Source organism: Phyllobates terribilis, unplaced genomic scaffold (genome assembly GCF_046119375.1).
Source record: "Phyllobates terribilis strain yellow unplaced genomic scaffold, ASM4611937v1 Scaffold_5__5_contigs__length_657084704, whole genome shotgun sequence".
Taxonomy (NCBI): domain Eukaryota; kingdom Metazoa; phylum Chordata; class Amphibia; order Anura; family Dendrobatidae; genus Phyllobates; species Phyllobates terribilis.
Genome location: NW_027362765.1, coordinates 43750884 through 43774816, shown reverse-complemented (window position 1 = coordinate 43774816; position 23933 = coordinate 43750884). Strand labels below are relative to the sequence as shown.

The 23933-nt window shown below is 45.1% G+C and overlaps 1 protein-coding gene across 2 annotated transcripts in view; it reads right to left on the bottom strand.

The window, feature by feature from the left end:
• Positions 1-23933, bottom strand: part of LOC141270660 (uncharacterized) — a 741199-nt gene that overhangs the window by 144693 nt on the left and 572573 nt on the right. The window contains exon 1 of one of the 2 annotated variants that reach the window (XM_073680753.1): positions 22703-22972. The exons of the other annotated variant lie outside the window; for it this stretch is intronic. Within the exon in view, the coding sequence (XP_073536854.1) occupies positions 22703-22957 (255 nt within the window). The 5' untranslated portion in view covers positions 22958-22972. Of the gene's footprint in view, positions 1-22702; positions 22973-23933 lie in introns of those variants that run through there. 2 annotated transcript variants of the gene reach the window in all.

The following is a 23933-nucleotide window of genomic DNA, read 5'->3' as shown; positions in this document are numbered from 1 at the left end:
GCATGGAGAAAATAAAGAAGACCAAAGAACTGTCTGAGGACTTGAGAAACCAAATTGTGAGGAAGCATGAGCAATCTCAAGGCTACAAGTCCATCTCCAAAGACCTGAATGTTCCTGTGTCTTCCGTGCGCAGTGTCATCAAGAAGTTTAAAGCCCATGGCACTGTGGCTAACCTCCCTAGATGTGGACGGAAAAGAAAAATTGATGAGAGATTTCAACGCAAGATTGTGCGGATGATGGATAAAGACCCTTGACTAACATCCAAACAAGTTCAAGCTGCCCTGCAGTCCGAGGGTACAACAGTGTCAACCCGTACTTTCCGTCGGCGTCTGAATGAAAAGGGACTGTATGGTAGGATACCCAGGAAGACCCCACTTCTTACCCCGAGACATAAAAAAGCCAGGCTGGAGTTTGCCAAAACTTACCTGAGAAAGCCTAAAACGTTTTGGAAGAATGTTCTCTGGTCAGATGAGACAAAAGTAGAGCTTTTTGGGGAAAAGCATCAACATAGAGTGTACAGGAAAAAAAAGAGGCATTCAAAGAAAAGAACACGGTCCCTACAGTCAAACATGGCGGAGGTTCCCTGATGTTTTGGGGTTGCTTTGCTGCCTCTGGCACTGGACTGCTTGACCGTGTGCATGGCATTATGAAGTCTGAAGACTACCAACAAATTTTGCAGCATAATGTAGGGCCCAGTGTGAGAAAGCTGGATCTCCCTCAGAGATGGGTCTTCCAGCAGGACAATGACCCAAAACACACTTCCAAAAGCACTATAAAATGGTTTGAGAGAAAGCACTGGAGACTTCTAAGGTGGCCAGCAATGAGTCCAGACCTGAATCCCATAGAACACCTGTGGAGAGATCTCAAAATGGCAGTTTGGAGAAGGCACCCTTCAAATATCAGGGACCTGGAGCAGTTTGCCAAAGAAGAATGGTCTACAATTCCAGCAGAGCATTGTAAGAAACTCATTGATGGTTACCGGAAGCGGTTGTTCGCAGTTATTTTGGCTAAAGGTTGTGCAGCCAAGTATTAGGCTGAGGGTGCCAATACTTTTGTCTGGCCCATTTTTGGAGTTTTGTGTGAAATGATCAATGATTTTATTTTTGCTTCATTCTCTTTTGTGTTTTTTCCTTGCAAGCAAATTAAATGAAGGTAATAATACCAAAGAATTTGTGATTGCAATCATTTTCAGGAAGAAACTGAGTATTATCTGACAGAATTGCAGGGGTACCAATACTTTTGGCCACCACTGTATATGATTTATTCAAAAGGCCCATGTGTAAAATATTGATGCTAAGAGAGACTTATAAGGAGAGTGAGTGGCAGCATACACCAGAAGATCATGGTGATCTCAGTGAGACTGCATAGCGGTTACTGTCACTTGCACAGGTATTGATGACCTGTCATCAATAGCAGATCAGTAGGGGTCTGACATCAGGCACCTCCACCGATCAGCTGTTGATTGCTCTGGCGGCAGGCTGACGTAAGCACTAGGAACGCTGACTGCCATTACTGACTAATGCAGCACAGATTCTATTCTAAACAACAGGAGCTGTGCTGCAGTACCCAGCAGTGGCCAGTAGGGTCTGCATTTTGAGTGGAGCTGAGGCTCCGCTCATAAGCCTTGGGACAATAATAAAATTGTTGTAAAACACTTCCTATTAGGGAATGTGAAAACAGGTTGTATTTTGTAGTATACTGGAAGAAAAAGATTTTTCCACCACCAGGAGCAAAACAGTAACAATGCAGTGACGACAAGAATCTGCATAACTAATCATTTGCTAAATAGTTGCTATTCAAATTTATGTGTGAAATAGCCAAGATGATTGTCTATAAAATGATGGTAGTCTCACGTTCGAAGCAGTGGTGGATGGTGAGATATGGAGCCTGAAGTAAAGCCCCATCATATGTGTATATGACCAGTCCCTATGAAGGGTGTGTAATAGGCAGCCACAGGGTTGGAGCGGTAGTATAGCCTAAAAGTGGATTAAATAAGAAGAGAAGATGAGAATAAATAGAAACCTGGGAGTATCATGATTCCACCACTCATGGTGTCCTAGGGATGCTGTGATTGACAACTCTGCCACCCTATGGGATCAAGGGATGGCTGAGCTGTCAGGATTATGAGTGGGCAAGTCTACTGCCCAACCTGACGCTGAAGTGTTAGTATTGTGATTGATAGCTCAGCCATTCTATCTGGCTGGGTCGGTGGGATCTTTTCTAGAGCTGAGTAAACCTGAACCGTAAAATTCAAGGTTATTCCCGGACACCTAGTGTCCGGTACCGAACATGGACATTTTATTGTATGCCGGTTTCTTGTCCGGGTTTGCCAGTCTAATAAAGCTTGTTGAAAGGCTGTGTGTTTTTTCTTAGTCTGGCACATTATTATTTGGCATCAGCCATCTACTTTCCATTTTTAGGCCAAATACATAATTTTTCAGGACCGCTGTGTTTTTTATAGTACTGTTGCAAAAAAATTAATCTACTCTTCCGGCATCTCTTTGTGAGTATTATTTACAAATTAAATTTACAAAATTGACGAGAGCATCAAATACGGGGTTGTGAACATGGTGGTGCTGATGTAGCTGCTGCTGCTGTTGGTGGTGTAGCTGATGTAGGGAGAGGATGTGGTCCATAACTGTAGAAAAAAGATGTAGTCATTCTGTACCTGCTACTTGCACAATTACAACACCTTCCTCTGGTGCATGCAGCCGACAGGACGTTATGCATCCTTTCAGAGGGCTGAATACCGCTGCACAAATGGTGAGGCCACAAGAGGTTGAAAAAGTGTTAGAGTGCGTTACGGATCCGTGTGGTTGAACCTCTGTGCTGCGGTGCACGGAGGGACCCAGAGGGGCGTAACTAGGTATCAATTCGGACCGACCAAGGTCAATCGACTCCGTGACCAGGGAGGGACCGAGCAGAGGGAACAGGTGCTACTCTGGGGACGACCTTGTAAGAGAGCAGGTGACTCCCACGGGTCAGATGGCAAAGACTGACCTGTACAGCAGATGAGCATGGCAAGCAGGCTGACGGGTGGTCCGGACAGACGGACTGGCAGACACGGCTGGAACAAGCAGGAGCCTCAGGTAGGCTGACAGGTAGGCACGGCAGGTAACAGACGGGAGCCTCTAGGTAGGCTGGCAGGCAGGCACGGCAAGTGACGAGCAGGAGCCTCTAGGTAGGCAGTCAGGTGGTCACGGCAAGTGACAGGCAGGAGCCTCTAGGTAGGCTGTCAGGTGGTCACGGCAAGTGACAGGCAGGAGCCTCTAGGTAGGCTGTCAGGTGGTCACGGCAAGTGACAGGCGGGAGCCTCTAGGTAGGCTGTCAGGTGGTCACGGCAAGTGACAGACAGGAGCCTCTAGGTAGGCTGTCAGGCTGGAGAGTGTCCTTGGCTGGCGGAGACAGGTAGCAGGTGAGAGCTCCAGATTAGCGGACTGGCCAAGCCCATAGACAGACTGGCAGACGGAGCTGTAAGCAGACTGTCGGGCTGGACGGATAGTCAGATGTAGACTGGCAAACTGGGCTGGTAGTCAGGCAGGCAAAGGGACCTGAGGGCTGAAGCAGAGATTAACACATAAAGCTACAACCTTGCACGGGCACCTCCATGTTGGAGGAGGTGCCTTTTATAGGGGAAGTCCTCCGGCCATTGGCCGGGGACTTTTTAGGACGGCGCGCGCGGCCCCTTTAAGAGGGCAGGAGCGCGCGTGCCCTAAGCACAGGGCCAGGGAAGCTGCGTGCACCAGCAGCAGCTGCAGGGAGGCCAGAAGACGCCGGAGCAGGACCGCATCGGTAAGGGGGATGGCGTCTCTGCCGGGCCGGAGTGTGGATGGCTGAGAGTGGCTTCAGTTCCTTTGAATTATCTTCCACACGGTCCAGTGCAAAAAGTGTGCAGTTGGCACCTGAGGACCATGTTCATCTGACTTCCACCTCACCCCCATGCAAACCAGCCAAGCAGTCTGAGCCCCAAGTCATGCAGTCTCTTCTGCTTTTTGATGACTCTGCTGGCTGGGGTTCTGTGGCCCATCCACGTGCCCCTGCTCCAGAAGTGGAGGAGACTGAGTGCACTGATGCACAACCACTTGTTAGGTTGGATGATGAGTAGGTGGGAGGGCTAGTACACACGGTCAGTGGACCACCGCAGCAGATTTCAGATGATGACGAAGCTCAGTTGCCAACTGCAGCGTCTTTATACAGTATACATACTGTCAAGGAGGGCCGGGATGAGGAGTCGGTGGAAGATGATGCGGGGGATGAGGAGGTACTAGATCCGACATGGACTGGAAGCCATCCTACTGATGTGTGCAGTTTGGAGGAAGAGGAGGTGGCCATTCTGCCACGACAGCACAGCAAAAGAGGGAGCAGGGTGCAAAGGCACAGCGGCAGCCCTCAGCCACTTCATCGGCCCACCACGCCACTGATATAAGCACATCAAAGACAGCTCAAAACATCTCCCTGTCATGGCATTTCTTCAGGGAATCTGCCGCTGACAAGTGACAGGTGGTTTGCACTCTGTGCCATCAGACCCTGAAGCGAGGCATAAATGTTCTGAACCTGAGCATCACCTGTATGAAGAGGCATTTGAATTCCAAGCACGAGGTGCTGTGGAGTACACACCTTAAAAAGCATGACAAATCTGAGCCTCGCCTATTCCCTCTTCTGCTGCAGTCTCAGCCTCTTCCTCCCGCACACGATCAACAGGGCCATCTGACTCCCTGCATTTAGAGGATGTGACAGCATCACTACCACCACTACTGTATCGCCACAACGTCCCATGGAAGTGTTCAGCTTTCCATCCCCCAAATACTCGAGAGAAAGAGGAAATATCAACCTAGCCACCCACGAACCATGGTACTGAATGACAGCATTTCAAAATTACTGGCCTTTGAAATGCTGCCATTGCGGCTGGTGGAGATGGACAGTTTTAAAAAAATGACGTCCGTGGCTTTCCCGCAGTATGTTGTTCCCAGCCGCCACTACTTTTCCCGACGGGCCATCCCTGCGCTGCACAAACATGTTGAGGACCAAATCAAGTGTGCACTGCACAACACCATCAGTGGCAAAGTCCACATAACCACCAATACATGGACCAGTAAGTACGACCAGGGATGTTACATCTCCCTAACTGCCCACTGGGTAAATGGAGTGGCGGCTGGGGCAGAGGCGGAAGCCGTTCTACCTCACATCCTACAACCACCAAGTATTGCTGGACGTTTATCTATCCAGGTTCCCTCCTGCTCTTCTTCCTCCACCGCCTCCTCATTCGGTCATAGGAACACCTACACCCCCAACTGGCACAGCGACAACGACAGTAGGCTGCTCTTAAACTCCTCTGTTTGGGGGACAAATCCCACAATGCTCAGGAGTTGTGGACTGGGATCAAATAGCAGGCAGATGAGTGGTTGCTGCCGGGAGAACCTCCTGCCCGGCCTGGTGGTGTGCAATAACGGGCAAAATCTCATAGCAGCTTTGGGCCTAGCCGGCTTCACACACATCCCTTGCCTTGCGTATGTGCTCAACTTGGTGGTGCAGAGCTTCCTGAAAAACTACCTACACATCGGAGCTGATGATGAAAGCACGGGCAGTGTGTGTGCACTTTCGGTGTTCTAATCCTGCTACTGCTCACCTGTCCGCGCTGCAGCAACACTTCTGCCTTCCCGCTCACCGGCTGATATGCGACGTACCAACAAGGTGGAATTCCACCTTGCATACGCTGGTGAGACTGTGCGAGCAGCTGCAGGCAATAGTGGAGTTTCCGCTGCAGCACGCATGGCTGAGTCGTACTGCAGAACACCACTTCACCACCAATGACTGGGCCTCCATGCTGGACGTGTGTACCATGTTGCGCTGCTTTGAATATTCCACCAATATGGCCAGCGCTGATGACGCCATCATCAGTGTTACTATACTGCATATATGCCTGCTGGAAAAAAATATTTAGGCCATCATGGATGAGGTGGTGGCACAGGAGGAAGAGGAGCATGAGGAGGAGCAGAGCCAATTCATTCCGTTATCAGGTCTTTCGTCCACACAGGGCTCGGAGGTTGGATTATTGTCCAAACAATGGTCAGGTACCCAACTGTATATTCTGTTGACAGTTTGGGAGAATGATGATGAGGAGGAGGACCAACCGTTTTCACAGCAGGGTGGCACTCAGATCAGCTCACAAACATCACTAGAGCGTGGCTGGGGGGTACAAATTACCCAAACGATATACCTTCCACCTAGGACACCTTGTTTTCTCTGGGCAGCCTGGCACACATGAGCCAATACATGCTGCAGTGCCTGCAGAGTGACCAACGATTTGCCCGTATTGTTACCACTGCAGATTACTTGGTGGCCAACCTGATGGATCCCCGCTACATTGTACCATCATTACTTCCGTCACTGGAAAGGGATCACAAAATGCGTGAATACAAGCACACGATGGTAGAACAACTACTAATGGCTTTCTCACCTGACAGCGGGGGCTCAGTAGAACAGCAAGGCAGAGGAGGAAGTCGCCAATGCAGCTGGGGCACCGCTAGCACCTCGGAAAGCAGGGTTAGAAATGGCCAAAATGTGGCAAAACTTTATGAGCACTCCTCAACATCTGACACCACCATCTGATATGGTACGAATTAGCAGGAGGCAGCGTTACAACAAGGTGGAAGACTATCTGTCAACACGTCTCCACATACTAACAGATGGGTCTGCCCCATTTAAGTTCTGGGTCTCCAAACTGAACACATGGCCTGAGCGTGCCCTTTATGCTTTAGTGGTGCTGGTTTGTCCTGTGGCAAGTGTACTGTCGGAATGTGTGTTTAGCACGGCAGGGGGTGTCATCACACACAGATGCATCCGCCTGTCCACATCCAACATTGGTAGCCTAACATTCCTTAAAATGAACCGGGCATGGATCCCACAGAACTTTGAATGACTAGACAACTATAACAGCTGCACCCAGACAGTGTTCAACTCTATTTGCCATGCTCAGTTTTACAAAAACACTCTCTATGTGTACTCTGCACCAGTGTCTGTGATAGAAAAGTGCGTAGCCGCTTTATGTATTATGGAACCCATATCTGTGGGAGTATTTTGCATTTAAGCAGCTTTGCATATTCTGGAACCCATATCTGTGGGAGTATTTTCCTTTTACGCATCTGTGTATGTGGCACCCCAGGGGTCTGGTTGCCACAGTAATAGAAATATTATGTCTGAGAGCAAGTGGGAGGTTTCTCTGGTCAGGAGCCCTAAGCATGCAACACTGCCCGCCCAGACCTGGGAGGGAGGAATCTGCCCTTATAAACTGGGTCTGGGGCAGGATTAGGGAGTTAGAGCTTGGAGAGGGAAAGATACAGCAGGAGCTCTGTAGGAACCGTAGCTGAAGACCAGGGGCTGGAGCTGAGCAGAGCTCGCCCTGGCTGAGGACGCTACAACTGGACACCGGAGTCCGAGGCTGTGGGGACTGATATACACCCAGCAGCAGAAACCAGCCAGCAGGGGATTCCAGGTCCTCTGGCCATAGAAGCCCGGAGGCTCAGTCACAAGGAAGGGACCAGCGCCGCCATCCAGGAGCGGAGGCTAACAGAAGGCCCCAAGTCACCAGCCATACGGGTGAGCACCACACGGTATACTCAGGGACGTGGGCTACTTGTAACCGCTTACAGCAAGGTAGCCAGGAAAGAGTGCAGATAGACGGGGAGGCCTACAACTCCGCCTGGCCAGGGGAGATCCTGCTTGCTCACAGACTGACCAGGCCCCTGCTGCTAACCAGTACTCCTGGGAGGGTCTGCTTTATACCATCAGTAAAGACCCTGAACTGCACCACACGTCTCTGTGTTTCATCGCTTCACCAGCACCATTAGTACTGGGACGCTCATATCATCACTCCCATCATCCACACTAGCTGCCCTGAGGCAATACTTCTCCCGCGGGGAGTTATCCCATACTTGGCTGCGCATACAACATCAGCCTCAGCGGTCTGCAGCGCAGCGGCGGTCCCCACTGACCGCAATCCACGGGTGGCGTAGTCGGACATTTGTTATTACACTAAGACTGCCACTGGTTTCACCACCCTGAGCCACGGACCGGGTCGCCGCCACACTGAGACTACCACACCCAGCATCCCACCAGAGGCCCGGTTCCGGGTTCCCCACGCGGCCCAGGGGGCGCGTCATGTGTATTCTGGAAACCATATCTGTGGGAATACTTTGCAAAAAGTCGCTATGTCTACTCTGCAACCCTGGCTGTGGGGGTACTCTGGACCATGCTCTGTGGCTGAAATTTGTAAGCTGCTAATGTAGGGGTACTCTTCTACATGCTCTGTGTGTGAAATTTTTAACTGCACTGGAAGTAGCAAGCCTCAGTCTATGTGAGGGCACTGTTAAAATGTTTATTATGTTATTAATTTACTTTATATTTAACTATGATTCCTATGGTGAAAGAACCCCTTTAAGTAATTTTCCTATCCACATTTGTTTGCAGGGCAATTGTCCTGCTATTATCCCCATTTAGCTTCCTTTTGCAGCTCCCTAGTCCTGACTATGACCATTTTACAGCCATTTTAAAGCACTGAAGTTCGGGTCCACATTGACTTGTATGGGGTTCAGGTCTAGGGTCAAGCTCAGACTCGTACCAAACTTTTTACTGTATGTTCGTCGAATCCAAACATCCACAGGTTCGCTCATCCCTAATCTTCTCCGGGTGTCATCTATTCTGGGTAATTACAGGGCTATTTAGCACTCTGACAACTGTCAGACCTTGCCAGTTTTAGCTTTGCTCAAGTGGTGTGTGTGTCTGCTGCGTTCTGAGTTATATTCTGATCTCCAATGTCGACCTTGGAATTACCTTTTGACCATCCATTTGACTTACCTCTTTGTCTTGATCTGCTACTTTACGGATACTCTGAACCCGGATTGTTACCTGACTACGCTTTTGTCTTTTCCCTTTGTCTATTACGAGCCCTCTTGGTACTGACCCCGGACCTCTGGACTATTCTGCCTCATGGTAGGTCCGTGAATAGTGACTAGCATCACATTGAGTAATGACTAGTGCCACAGGGAGGACCTGGACTTGTACCCTAAAGTGTGCGTTTTGTGTTAGCTTCCTGGGCTATTGTCTTTGATTCTAATTTAGCCAGGTCCACTATTTCAAAAAACTGTCAACTTTTTGGGGTTTTCTCATGCAACAAAGTTGAGAGAATACCAAAAATCATGTGACAGAGTAAAACCATCAAATAAATGGAGATCTAGTGAATGTTAACAGCTTAACAATGAAAGGGTTGAGAGGAGAATGTGAAAAATCACCCTAACGAACAGGCAGTGCACATTGCAGCTAAAAGCAACGCCTATGATGTTGCACTTAATGTATCCTAACACGCAATCCATTGTTCCTTAACATAAGTAGGCTATAACAGTAAACAACCAGTTCCAAAGCCTAAGAGCCCTGTCTAAGGGTACATTCAGTTTTTCCCGTATGAGTGCTAGCCGTAATTCTCATGGGTGTCTCTAGTAAAGTGCCCAATCAGTTTATAGGTGCTTTATTTTGATGGTTTATTGGTAATTACTTACATTTATTTATCATCATTTAGTGTTTTAAATTGTTTTCTGAGTAAAAAAAATTAAATATGTAAGAAAATTTTCCCCACATTCTCAAAATGAATATTACTTAGCTCGTGCGTGACTTCTCCGACGTGTAACTAGATTTGGTGTGTTTTTAAAACATTTCCCAAATTCTGATCAGAAAAATGTATTTTCCCCTGTGTGAATTTTCAGATGTCTAGTAAGAGTTGTTTTCCTATTAAAACATTTTCCACATTCTGAACAGGAACATGGTTTCTCCCCTGTGTGAATCTTTTCATGCGAGACTAAAACTGATTTGTGAATAAAACATTTCCCACATTCTGAACATGAAAATGGCTACTCCCCTGTGTGAATTTTCAGATGTATAACAAGTTTTGATTTCCAACTGAAATATTTCCCACATTCTGAACATGAAAATGGCTTCTTCCCTGTGTGAATTCTCTGATGCCTAGAGTTGCCTAGAGATGCTTAGAGTTGATTTGTCTGGAAAACATTTCCCACATTCTAAACATGAAAATGGCTTCTCCCCTTTGTGAATTCTCTGGTGTTTAGTAAGATCAGATTTCGTTATACAACATTTCCCACATTTGGAACATGAAAATGGCTTCTTTCTTCTGTGTGCTCTTTGATGTTCACCATAATAATAATAATTTTTATTTTTATAGCGCCAACATATTCCGCAGCACTTTACAAATTTTAGAGGGTACTTATACAAACAATACAGAATAAACATATCTCATATTGAAAGGAGTGAGGGCCCTGCTCGCAAGCTTACAATCTATGAGTAAATGGGGGAGACACAAAAGGTAGAATGTGCATATATTGTATAATGCATCCTTGATATACTATATAGGATAAATAATACATGGATTGGTCGCCTGCCAGTATGTGTGCAGTCCAGACCGAGGCTATTATGTGTATGGTTGGTATGAACCTAAAATTGAAAAAGATTTTAATATGGGGGAAAACTGGGACGGACAACTGGGATGGACAGATAGTATGTGGAGGCGATACGCCAGTCTAAAGAAATGGGTTTTTCGGGTCCGCTTGAAACTGTGGGTGTTGGGAATTAATCGAACTATCCTGGGTAATGCATTCCAAAGAATTGGCGCAGCACGCGAGAAATCTTGGAGACAGGAGTGGGAAGTTCGGATTATGGAGGATTTAAGTTTTAAGTCACTGGCAGAACGGAGGGCACGTGTAGGGTGGTAGACTGAGACAAGGGAGGAGTTAGGGGGTTACTGAAGCATGGAGCGCTTTGTGGGTAAACGTGATAAGTTTAAATTGAACTCTATATTGGATGGGTAACCAATGCAATGACTGGCACAGGGAAGAGGCATCGGTGTAGCGGATGGCGAGGAATATGATCCTGGCTGCTGCGTTAAGGACGGATTGGAGAGGGGAGAGTTTAGTAAGAGGGAGCCCAATAAGTAGAGAGTTGCAGTAGTCCAGACGAGAATGAATAAGAGCGACAGTAAGAGTTTTTGCCGAGTCAAAGGTGAGAAAAGTCCTGATTCTTGAGATGTTTTTGAGGTGCAGATGACATGAACGAGCGACTGATTTGATGTGAGGAGTGAAGGAAATATCTGAGTCAAAAATTACCCCAAGACAGCGGGCTTGTTGCTGGGGAGTAATGGTTGAGCCATAAACGGAAATGGCAATATCGGGCACAGGTAGGTTAGTGGAGGGAGGAAATACGAGTAGTTCAGTTTTTGACAGATTCAGTTTTAGACAGAGGGAGGACATAATGTTAGACACAGCAGAAAGATAATCACTGGTCTTTTGTAGTAATGCAGGGGTGATGTCCGGAGCAGAGGTGTATAATTGGGTGTCATCAGCATAGAGATGGTACTGGAAACCGAATCTGCTGATTGTTTGTCCAATGGGAGCGGTGTTAAGGAGAAAAGAAGGGGGCCTAGGACTGATCCTTGAGGAACCCCTACAGTAAGGGGAAGGAGAGAGGAGGAGGAGCCGGTGAAAGACACAGAGAAGGAGCGGTCAGAGAGGTAGGAGGAGAACCAGGAGAGAGCGGTGTCCTTGAGGCCAATAGTGCAGGGCATAGTGAGGAGGAGCTGGTGATCCACAGTGTCAAATGCTGCAGAGAGATCCAGGAGAATCAGCAGGGAATAGTGACCATTAGATTTAGCTGTTAGTAGATCATTAGAGACTTTAGTGAGGGCAGTTTCAGAAGAATGTAAAGAGCGGAAACCAGATTGTAAAGGGTCAAGAAGAGAGTTTTCTGAGAGATAGCGGATTAGACGGGAATGGACCAGGCGTTCCAAGAGTTTAGAGATAAAGAGAAGATTGGAAACAGGTCTGTAGTTGGCCGTGCAGTTCTGGTCAAGATATGGGTTTTTAAGTAATGGATGTATGCTGGCGTGTTTAAAAGAAGAGGGAAAGATACCAGATGAGAGGGAGAGGTTGAAAATTTTAGTTAGGTGAGTGGTGACAGCTGGAGCAAGGGACTGAAGGAGATGTGAGGGAATAGGGTCACTGGTGCAGGTGGTAGGGCGAGAAGATGCAAGGAGTCTGATCACTTCATCTTCCGTGACTGGTTCGAAATCAGAAAGTGAGCAAGATACAATGTGGCGGGGGAGATCATGCATAACGTTTGGGGATTGGGAGATAATTTCCTGTCGGATATGGTCAATTTTTTCTTTGAAATAATTGGCCAGATCGTCTGCGCTGAGGTCGGTGATCGGGGCCTGTGCTGTTTGATTGAGGAGAGAAGGAAACGTGTCAAAGAGTCGTTTAGGATTATTGGAAAGTGAGATTATGAGGTTGTTAAAGTAGGTTTGTTTGGAGAGGAGAAGCGCAGAGTTTGAGGTGTGTGCCAGAGTTGTCGCCGTCTATGCCAAATTGTTCTTTGTGTAGGAGGTGCGGCTTCATCCAGGGCGCATAGCATTATTTCGTTATAATGCTTCAATGCAGAGTCGGGACATGAGAGTGAGGAGATTAGGGCCAATGATGATTGCAACTTTTTCATAAATTTCTGGGTGTTAATGGCGCGTATATTTCTATAAGTGTGGAAAGTGGGGGGGTCTTGAGTAGAGTCACAGTTCTTGACAGAGAAAGAAAGAAGATTATGGTCAGACAGTGGAAGGGGAGAGTTAGTAAAGTCATGTACTGAGCAAAGCCGGGAGAAGATCAGGTCCAATGTGTTCCCGTCCTCATGTGTAGGAGAATTAGCAAGCTGTGAAAGGCCGAAGGAGGAGGTTAGTGATAAAAGGTGAGCGACAGATGGGGAAAGAGGATCGCCAATTGGGATGTTAAAATCTCCCATGATTATCATGGGGATGTCGCAGGATAGAAAATTTGGAAGCCAGGCAGCAAAGTGATCCAGGAACTGACGGGAGGGACCTGGAGGGCGATAGACAACCGCCACTCGCAGGGAGAAGGGCCAGTAGAGTCTGACTGTGTGGGCCTCAAAAGAAGGGAAGATAAGGGAGGGTACTGGGGGGATAACCTGAAAAGTACATTTTGTTGAAAGAAGCAGACCAACACCTCTACCTGATCTGTTGTCAGGTCTCGGAGTATGAGAGAAGTGTAGGCCACCATAGGAGAGAGCTGCAGTGGCGGTGGTGTCCGACTGCTGGATCCAGGTTTCAGTGAGAGCCAGAAGGTTGAGGGAATTAGAGAGGAAAAAGTCATGGATGTGAGAGAGTTTATTACATGCTGAGCGCGCATTCCAAAGGGCACAGTTGAATGAGACAGAAGATATGCAGGGAATATTAATGAGATTAGCAGGGTTTCTGAATGTAACAGGGAAAGAGTTAGTGTTATTATTACTGGAGGGTCCTGGATTAGGAGAAATATCACCTGCGACTAAGAGAAGGAAGATACAGAGAGTGAGCAGATGGTTGAGTGATTTGTGAGAGCGTTTCATGTGTTGTATGGTGGGAATGAATGGATCTGTGTGGTATAACATTGTGAAGAGAGCATGACAGCTGTAGATAGGAGAAGAGAGGAGTGAGGGGTTAATATGGATGAAGTGTGCAGAATTTGTGGGAGAACGGTGAATGTGGATGATTGTAGCAGCCAGAATATAAATGGCACAGATACAAATGGTGAATACTGTTTGCCAAAAAGATGACCTGGAAGCAAGTTTGTTTAATTGTCTTGCAAGTCTTACCTGTCTCCTGCCCTGTCCAACTGCCATATCTAACTGCCGAGGCACTTTGATAAATTATGGTACTTCGATAAAGTATGCATAAATGCTATATGCATAAATGCCCCCGCACCATCCCTTTTGCTATATTTAGTTAGCTTAAGAAGGACTGGAGGTATGTCTGGTATAATGGGATGTTCTTCAAAGATATCAGGTGTGATACTATGATCATTTGTGTTAAAATCTGAGTCTGAAATCATGGTCCAGTTATCTGGCAAAAAAAAATTGAAACATATATATATATATTTTGCAATAGACATTGAATCATTACTAGAAATTAATATTGATAAAAGGCTTGCGCTGGCAGCGTTAGGTTTGGTTAGAGAGCGAATCACAGGGCCGGTAATAAAAGTTTATGCGTTGGTTAATTAAAACACAAATTTTTATTAGGGTAATAGTACAAATAGGTAAAGAACGGGGATTAAAATGTTCTTTAAAAAGGGGAATGCTACGAATTAAAATGAGGGTAGATGGCTGGTAGTGAGTAGGTAATGGCTTCTTGGATGCGTGTTAGAAGACAAATGAGCAAAAGAGGGTTCAGGGAGTCCCCTAGTTTGAAAGAGAGGGGGGGGGGGGAGGTTAATGTGATCCCATACCTACCATGGTGGAAGAATGGGATGTGATTTACCTGAAGTGGAGTTGATTGGGAGCAAGTCCAATTGAGTGAGGGCATTTAGAATTATTGTGGTAAAGGGTCCATGTGCTGAGGGAAGAGATGAGTAGATAATATGTTGAGGCTAATGAATATTATAAAATAATTTAGGGTAGAAATTACCTGTATGGTATGCTGGTAGTGCCTGGCAGAGTACAGGTAGAGAGTGTCCTGAGGGAGATGAGATCTAAATAGTGACTAGGGGACGACAGGTGTTCAAAGAGTAGAAAGGCAAGGATTAGCTAGCCTATGGTAAATAGATTTAAAATAAGGGAGTGGGAAAACAGAAATTACCTGTATCACACGTAGCAGAGATTTTAGGGTAGTAGAGGAGGCTTTGAGGTTCCCACTGGGCAGCTTATGGCACCGGTAGTGCTGCTTGCACGCATAAAGTAACCGTAGGGCCTCTTAGCTGGGGTGGCTGCAGCTGCATTGTGTCTGAGCCGGTCCAATCCCCAGAGGAAGAGGTAGTAGCATTAGTTCCCCTTAGATGTGGGGGGTGTGGGAGTGTTGAACCAGTGAGCTGCTTGGTCGGAGTTACCTTGCGGTAAATGCACAGTTCTTTTGCAGATGGCACAAGGGTGTTGTGTGAGATAACTTACAGTTGCATGGCGCTAGTTAGAAGGGTTGCTGTCGGGCGGCAGTGTCTTTGCAGCGGAGGACCTGCGGAGAGTGCGGTCGCACTCGTAGGAGTCTTCAGTGAGAGGTGAGGGTGGTGGATGGGAGAAAGAGGGGGGAGACAATGAGCAGGGTCTCGGCCGGTGACTTACTGTTCGCCTGTTGCTCTCACGGCGTCAGCGTGGAGGAAGCAGGTGAGAACCTGCGGTTGGCGCCTTGCGGCCGGACAAAGGGACCTGCGTGACGTAGGCGCAAGTGATTCATACTGGTACGGGAGCCTGGACAGACCAGAAACCTACACGTTTCAGGAACTATGGGTCCCTTCTTCAGGGTTGGTCTTTAGATGTACGTGGATCCCTTAGATATGTGTGCCTATTGAGTACTTGAACATGTGGAAGACTTCTGGAGGTAGGAGGATCAATCCTCATTGAAAGCAAACAATTCTATCTCGGAGTTGAGTCCTTTAGGTTTTAAAGTATCCAGGGTGAAGATCCATTTACGCTCAATTCGTGACATTTGTGTCAAGAAGTCATCTTTGCGTCATTGTTTCTAAAAACTCTTTGTAAACCTGTCCTTTGTAAACGATGTCCTTTGTGGAGCCCCCGTGTTTCTCAGAGAAGTGCTTGGATAGAGGGTGTCCGTCAAATTTTTTTGCAATGTTGCCCAAATGTTCATTTATGCCTACATGTAGAGGACATTTTGTCCTGCCTACATATAGTTTTTGGCACGGACACTTGAGGCTATAGATAACTCCCTCTGTGGTACAGGTAATAAAGTTTGATATAGTGTGAATGACGCCCCCTTCTTGGATGCTTTTTTGATTGGTGGTGTGTAGTTTTTTGCACACCGCACATTTATTGCATGGAAAAAGCCTACTATATCTTTAGTGAAGGAAAGTCGTTCGGTAATGGGGTTGTGGGGATTACTGACTGAGGTGGCGATTACATTCCCCAAGTTTTGTGCCTTTTTGAAAATGAACCTAGGTTTGGGTGGAATATGGTTGCCAATGGTTTGAGTTAAACTGAGTTATGATAGGGACATCAATCTGTGTTATGGGTGGCTTCTTGGGGATTTCTAAAAAGAGTTTCCCTGGGTATTGTTTGTACTTTATTTTTGGCAGAATTGATAAAATGTAGATTATACCCTTTTTCCAGAAATGTATTAGTGAGCTGGGTAGCTTCTTCTTTGAAGTCATCAATGTTAGAACAATTTCTGTGTAGATGCATGTATTGGCTACAGGGAATGCCAACTGGGGAGGTAGCAGCTGTCCAGAGAAATAAAACTGTTTGAGTCTGTGGGTTTGATGTAAGTCCGGGTCTGGATTTGATTGTCCTGTATGTAAATGTTTAGATCTAAAAAATTAACCTGTTGTGTACTGGTGTTTGAAGTAAATTCTAAGAAGAATTCATTTTGATTGATTTCTTTGAGGAAGGAGTCTAACGATGCTTAGTCACCAGATCAGATGAATAGGATGTCGTCGATAAATCTTTGCCAGAGGACCAGGTTCGCTCCTCCCACCTGCCCACATACAAGTGCTTCTCACTAAATTAGAATATCATCAAAAAGTTAATTTATTTCAGTTCTTCAATACAAAAAGTGAAACCCCATATGTTATATAGAGTCATTACAAACAGAGTCATCTATTTCAAGTGTTTATTTCTGTTAATGTTGATGATTATGGCTTACAGCCAATGAAAACACAAAAGTCATTATCTCAATAAATTAGAATACTTTATAACAACAGCTTGAAATTTTTTTTTAAATCCAAAATGTTGGCCTACTGAAATGTATGTTCAGTAAATGCACTCAATACTTGGTCGAGGCTCCTTTTGCATCAATTACTGCATCAATGCGGCGTGGCATGGAGGCGATCAGCCTGTGGCACTGCTGAGGTGTTATGGAAGCCCAGGTTGCTTTGATAGCAGCCTTCAGCTCGTCTGCATTGTTGGGTCTGGTGTCTCTCATCTTCCTCTTGACAATACCCCATGGATTCTCAAAGGGGCTAAGGTCAGGCAAGTTTGCCGATCAAGCACAGTGATATAATTTTCAAAGTCATGAAAATACAGAAAAATCTTTAAATGAGAAGGTGTGTCCAAACTTTTGGTCTGTACTGTATATAAAAATCATTCAACATAGACAAACATATAAGTATTTCAGTATACCAGCTGGTTAGCAAAAGGAGTTGTTTTTTTTTTACCATTCCTATAAGGTCCCTCAATAGGGTCCTCTTCTTACCCCTGCCTGTCAGTGGAGGTTGGCACCCTATTCAGTAGTCGCAGTGGTGCTCCTTCTCCACTTAGGCTGACCATCCAAGTCCCTAACCGTCCCTATATGCTAATTGAAAGATATCACTGGTAACAAGTCAACAAGAACACCTGCAAAAAAAGGGGGGAGGTACTTATAGGTGATTATATAATTACTTTATAAAATGTGAGTCCACTATGCAGCCATCTTGTGGTGGAATGTTGGAGTATTTATATAGGGTGTAAAAGTTGTCCCTAACTTCATCCTGCCTCACAGCGGAGGTTGACACCCTGATATTATTGGCGCCCTCGCTCAGCGTTGGCGTATCCTAATAATCCCGAATATTCCTATATAGACACATTGATATAATATAATAGTATGGGGAAAAAGGGGATCACAGTGCTTCAATCACACTGATTATACTACTAAATCCATATCTCACATAAACCCAGCAAGGGCAATGAAGGCTTCCCCCCAAAAAAATATAAATAGAAAATAACGGTTAGGGACTCATTCTGGTCTCCCTTTATGACTAGTATAATAAAAACACCATAGTTTTTGACAACTAACACAAGATTGTTAATTTACATTGCTCCATCTATGCTCATTATTAATTTAAGAAACAGGGTATCACTTATCTTAATACTGCCCAACGAAATCAGGTCCCGACGCGTCCCCCCCCCCCATTTTTTCTTTAGGGGTTCATCAGGGGATTATAATAAAGCTGGCATCAAAGCGCTACAATGTGCACTGACGACTTATGGCAGAAATGATCTCAATATAGCACTCCGTGCGTTCCATCTATAGCATATTACCCTTTTATAGCAAAAAGGAAGTGACCTCGGAAGTGAAGATGACGTATATGTGGCGCGGTCCACTCATTCGTGGAGCACATCTCAATTTTATCCGCAGTGAAGGTTACCGGAAGTGACAAGGTCCACCTCTCTGTGGAACACATCTCACGTTCCACCTCTTGTAAAGCAAGTGCCACAATCTGTGCCCCAATGATATAAATAAAAGTCCATTCTTTAGGTAATGATAGTGGTATAGCGGCACTGTATATAACATTACCATCCACATTAAGAGTGCATCTTTATAGGGAGGCAATTAATACAGTGCACAGTCAATGGTGGGTTCATCCCCCTATTAACATATAGATAAAACACACCCTATAACAAAGATTTTTAGAGAGGGTATTCATATAGCACTTATAATATGGTCCCTAAAATGCTGCATAGGGCATAAGCTTTACATTTTATAAGCTCTATAAGAGAATGGGAGAGACCCAGGTATAAAAGGTGAAGACCAAAAGTATAAATACATGTTTACCATGTTCTTAAATTTTGAACTATAAAATGATAGGGCAAAGAAACTAAATAGTTTCAATAAGATACTATATTACTACCAAAAACACAGGTATCAAATGCTGGAATTCTGTATCTTCATAGATATGTACAAGTAAAGTGATTGAAGTGCTCTCGTTAAATGAACTGACAAAGCTAAGATGCTCATTTATCCCCTAAGGAGATACTGTATCAAGCCAAAAATTCCATTTGGCCTCTGTAAAATTTTCTTAGCCCAATCCCCCATACGTACTGATGGTGGGATAACCTCTTACTTTAAATGACATAGAATTCCATCATGATTTTGTATAACATGGTGAGCTATTGGTGTGTCCCTGCAGTTTTTGATGTCCCCCAAGTGCTCACTTATACGGACCCCGAGTTGTCTGTTCCTTTTACCCACGTAATTTGTGGGACATGAACATGAACGTCATGGTTCTGCAATTTGCAAACTGCTTCATGTCCTTCTAGTGACAGCACTTGTGAAGGTCTTCACTTTCTCAATGTAATGGCAGAAACTGCAGGAACCACACCTATAGGTGCCATTTAGACCGTGTGCTTGTAGATTTTGGGGCAACATAATGATTGCTGACCAGGTGATCCTTCATCGATCTTCCCCTTCTAAAAGTAACTGACGGTGTAGAAGAAATAGAGTTACTAAAATCAGGGTCTGCCTTTAAAATGCACCAGTATCTAATCAGGATGTTAATCACCTGGTCCGCATGGTCGTCATACGTCCCTATGACACGATTCAACGGTTCATTAGTTGGTTTTCATTTGGGTACCCACAGGTTTGCTCTCTCTTCCGAGCAAGCATGATGGTACGCTAAGTCTATAACACCACGCGGGTAACCCCTTTCAAGGAACCTACTTTTAAGGTCTCTGCTTTCAGCATGAAAGTCCTCCAGGCTAGAACAATGCAGCGACACTGGAGTTCTGGCATAGGGCATCAATTTCGGACACTATCGGGCATCCTCTTAGAGGGCTCAGGCCTTTATGGATTTAAGGTAATGAATAAAAGGTAGCTGATTTAGGATGTTTTGGATAGAGGAAATTAAACTGTTTATTAAAGTGTTTGGAACAGTCTACTCCCCGTTTTTTTGCAAGGATATCAAAGGTGGTGCAGTCTGATAGGATTGCATGGCACATTTCCAGATATTTATCATTGTCCATGATCACAATATTTCCACCCTTATCAGAGGTCTCGATAATAATCTGGGTATTTTTCTCCAAATCAATCACTACATTCCTCTCTTCCATAGAGAGATTTGGTTGAATTTCATTTCTGGGATTGATTTTAGAAATTTCGTCAGTGACCAATTTGCAAAAAATAGGCATTTTAGTTCTTCTCGGTTTTAAGTTGGAGAAAGGACCCTCATCAATACCCCTCTGTCCTTCATCTCATAATTCTGTTAGGATCTTGACATCAAGCAGATCCTTTGATGTTATCCCCAATTGTTCATACCTTTGTTTATCATTATTGATGAAAAATGTCTGCCAGTTTAATCTGCGTAAGAGATTAACATCCTTTATCCAATTAAATGAGTCAAATCTAGTAGTTAGTACAAAAGACAGTCCTGAGCCCAGGAACCTCCTCAAACTGTCAAAGTATATGTTGATAGATTGAAGATCCGGTTCAAATTGTCCTCACCCTTATTACCAGTCTGGTTACATTCTATTTCATTTGGCAATTCAGATGGGATCTGTCCCTTAGGTCGTAGGGTATTGCGACCCTTCCCTCTAAAAAAGATGGCAATGAGGAGGAAAAACTGCCGTAGAGGGTACACGTGAGCCACCCCTGCTTTTGTTTCCTTGCCATTTCTTACATGTAGCCTTGCCTATATCGTCCCCTATATCTACCTTCACCTGTTCTGAAATTTCTTCCCTTAAACTCACAGTCTGATGACTCGATATCTGAAGGTGATATATCATGCTGTGGTGTGGGGTTGTCAAGTGTAAAATGATACGCTTGCTTCGCTTTGAATCCGGAAAGGTCTTTGATAAACCGTTTGTGTTTTCTGTCCTTTATGTTTGTTTGAGATCGCGTCACTGTACTCTTGAGGGTCTCCTCCCTATTAATGAAGTCAGGTTCAGTTTTATTTTTCAGAGTCTCCTCAACGAGGCTCTGTAGTTTTGAAGAGGATTTTTCCAAAGTTATTTTTTCCTTCTCCAATAGAAGCTGCATAAAGCAAACAGATGAGGCTATTGATTCTTTCTCCCACTTATTTAGAAGAGTTTCATACCTACATCTAGGAGCCGGGACAATATAAATCCTGAGACTACTAGAGACTATCCCCTGTTTTATATAATTCTCTAGCGATTGAACTTCCAACCAAGGCTTATTCTTGTAAGCTTCCATACCTCAGAAAACAGATTCCTAAGGGTAGGTCTTGTAGTACCACTATTGTCAGTTTCAATCTCAGAGAACACTTCTTTAGTGTCACTCAGCCATTTGTTAGTGTTTACAGGTCCTGATAGAAAACCAGCCATATCTTAAAAAGAGAAAAAACACTTAGATAAATGTTAAGTGTAAACCAAAATAAAAAAAAACTCTTTAAACATTTAATTTTTATTAATCATACTGTATATAAAAATCATTCAACATAGACAAACATAAGTACATCAGGTATACCAGTTGGTTAGAAAAAGGAGGATTATTTTTTTACCATTCCTAGAAGGTCCCTCTTCATCATGGCTGCTCTTCGATTCGAACCAGTGACCTCATGTTCGAAGAAGTAGTGGATGGTGAGATATGGAGACAAAAGTTCTAAACATCGTTACCCTTTTTCTCGTCAGTGTAAAAGTGATGTTTTATTATTTCTATGTTGTGCTGCATTATTGCTATACAAATCCTGATTCTAAATATTCTTTGAATCCTTATCTTGGGGTCATAAACGCCCATCGTATACTTGCCTCTTCTGTGCAGCCACCGGACCGAGTCCTTGCTTGCCCTATACACATTGCTGCCAAGTCCATGGTCCTCAAGGATTTATATCTCATAAGATATTATATTATTATTTTTATTATTAATAATCCTCTTCCAAGGATGGCCAGTTGCCCCACCAGTCTACATGCTTCTTCTTCGGGACAAACTTGTGATCGATTTAGCAAATCATTGTCCGCAGCAGAGACTAATCCATTCCTGCTGTGGATGGAGTTAGGCTGGAGCAATTACATGACCAAACAGACAGAACTGATTGTACAGAGATCAGCCTTGTATTTTTCTTTGTTAAAAAAGTGTATAACCTCACTTTTGGCCTGTGAAATGTTATGTCCAAAATGCATTAATAAATAAAATTGTTAAAAAGTGTGTTTTTTTGTTTAAGCACTAAATATTTCTGCCAGTAAAAATGCACATCAAAAAGTTCTGAGTGAACAAAATCTAAAAAATACAACATATTATTCTACAAGAAGAAGAATCTGTGACGTCTCTGCATTTCATGGTTACCACTCACTTGGGTGGTTATCTGTAGGAATCTCCTCTTTACACCGCTCATCACCCCTCACATTTGTCTCTGTAGTATTAATATGGGTCAGATCTTCACCCTGAAACAAATATTGTAAAAGTCACAGACAGATGGAGAAGTCACATCTATGGTCAGCTCTAATCCTGCCATCTCCACCGTTCTCATTACACAAGTATAAAACATATAATACTGGTGGATAAAACAAGACTGAACACAAGACTTTCATAGCCATCTACAGATCATTTCATGAAATCTTCTTTCCATCTACCTGATGATCTTGAGGAACATTAGGATTTTCTTATTTACAGTGCTGTGGAAGAAGAGGACGGAGACATCTCTCTGGTGTTGTCCTCTTACTGGATAGAACTAGAGGAAACACATACAGGGACTGAATTAATTCTTTACATACAGATAATTATAGGCCGTGTGTATTTAGTCCTGTCTATTACCTGGTGATGTGAGGGGCTGGGGAACCTCCATCATGATGTCCTTGTACAGATCTTTGTGTCCTTCTAAATACTCCCACTCCTCCATGGAGAAATAGACGGCGACATCCTGAGACCTTATAGGAACCTGACAAACACAATGATACCGTCATCCCCCCGATCCCTTCATAGTGTTACTGTATAATGTCCCAGCAGTGTCACCTCTCCAGTCAGCAGCTCAATCATCTTGTAGGTGAGTTCTAGGATCTTCTGGTCATTGATGTCCTCATGTACCAGGAGGTGAGGTGGAGGCCCCGTGATTGAGCTCAGGGGTCTTCCCCATCCTTCAGACACAGGGGCCTGACAGCGCTCACTAGACGTCTTCTTCACTACTGTGTAATCCTTGTTATGGAGAGACACATTAATAAATCTCACTACAGACATTTCCAGAGTCCTCACCTCTCCACTTCTGTCCATCTGTTATTACCATAGATAAGAATGATGTAATGTGATGTCATCAGAATCTCTCACCTCTCCAGTAAGCCGGAAGAGGATCTCTAGGGTGAGGTGTAATATCCTCTCCTCCATCTTGTCCCTGTCTCTATTCATCCTTGAAGGTTCAATCAGAAAAATTATCTTATATAGAAGATCTCCACTGAGAGGATCCGATATTGTAGGGACCTGAATCGGAAGAAGATGATGATGTAACATCATAAAGATTCCATGTAACAATACAATACCAGCATTGGAGTGAGTGCGACAGGAGATGATTAATGTGAAAATCACTCGCCCCCAGGGCCGTGGGGTACTCGGCAGCCGGGCGTCTTAAGGATGCCTGTATGGGGAATTTCACGGTGGCTGGCCCGGTCCGTGACCCAGGGCGGTCAGTAAAAAGGGGGGAATATTTACAGGGGATTTGAAAAGTTCATGACGCCACCTGTGGAATGCGGCTAAAGGGAGCCGCCGCTGCAGAGCAGTCCTCTGAAGCTGATGTTACGGCAGCAAGGATGGCGTGGCTCTCCACAGGTAGAGCTAGCTCCAGGGCAGTGTAGGAAGTGAGAGTTGCCCTGGGCGTTGTAGTGCAGGGAGGGAAAGATGGCGCAGATGAAAGAATGGACGGAGGCAGTAAGGTGCAGTCATCCGAGTCTTTACTCACAGTTCTCATGGCAGTTCCACTGGTGTACTGTACGAGTGCCAGCCTCCCACGTCGCGCTGCGTTCACCGGGCAGGGGTTCAGCTCTTCCTCAGGCGGAGGAGCACCTGACGGAACCCCACTTTCTTGTGTTCCTAGCTAGACCGTCTTCACGCTGGGTCTTTCTCCCTCATGCTCTGCGCTTCCCCACTCTCAATCCCGCTCGGTGCTCTGAAGTCCCTCCTTTCTTGTCGGAATTCCCAGACCTGCTTGACCCTCACGGAGATTAGAATGAGGCTTCGGCAACTGACTATATAAGCC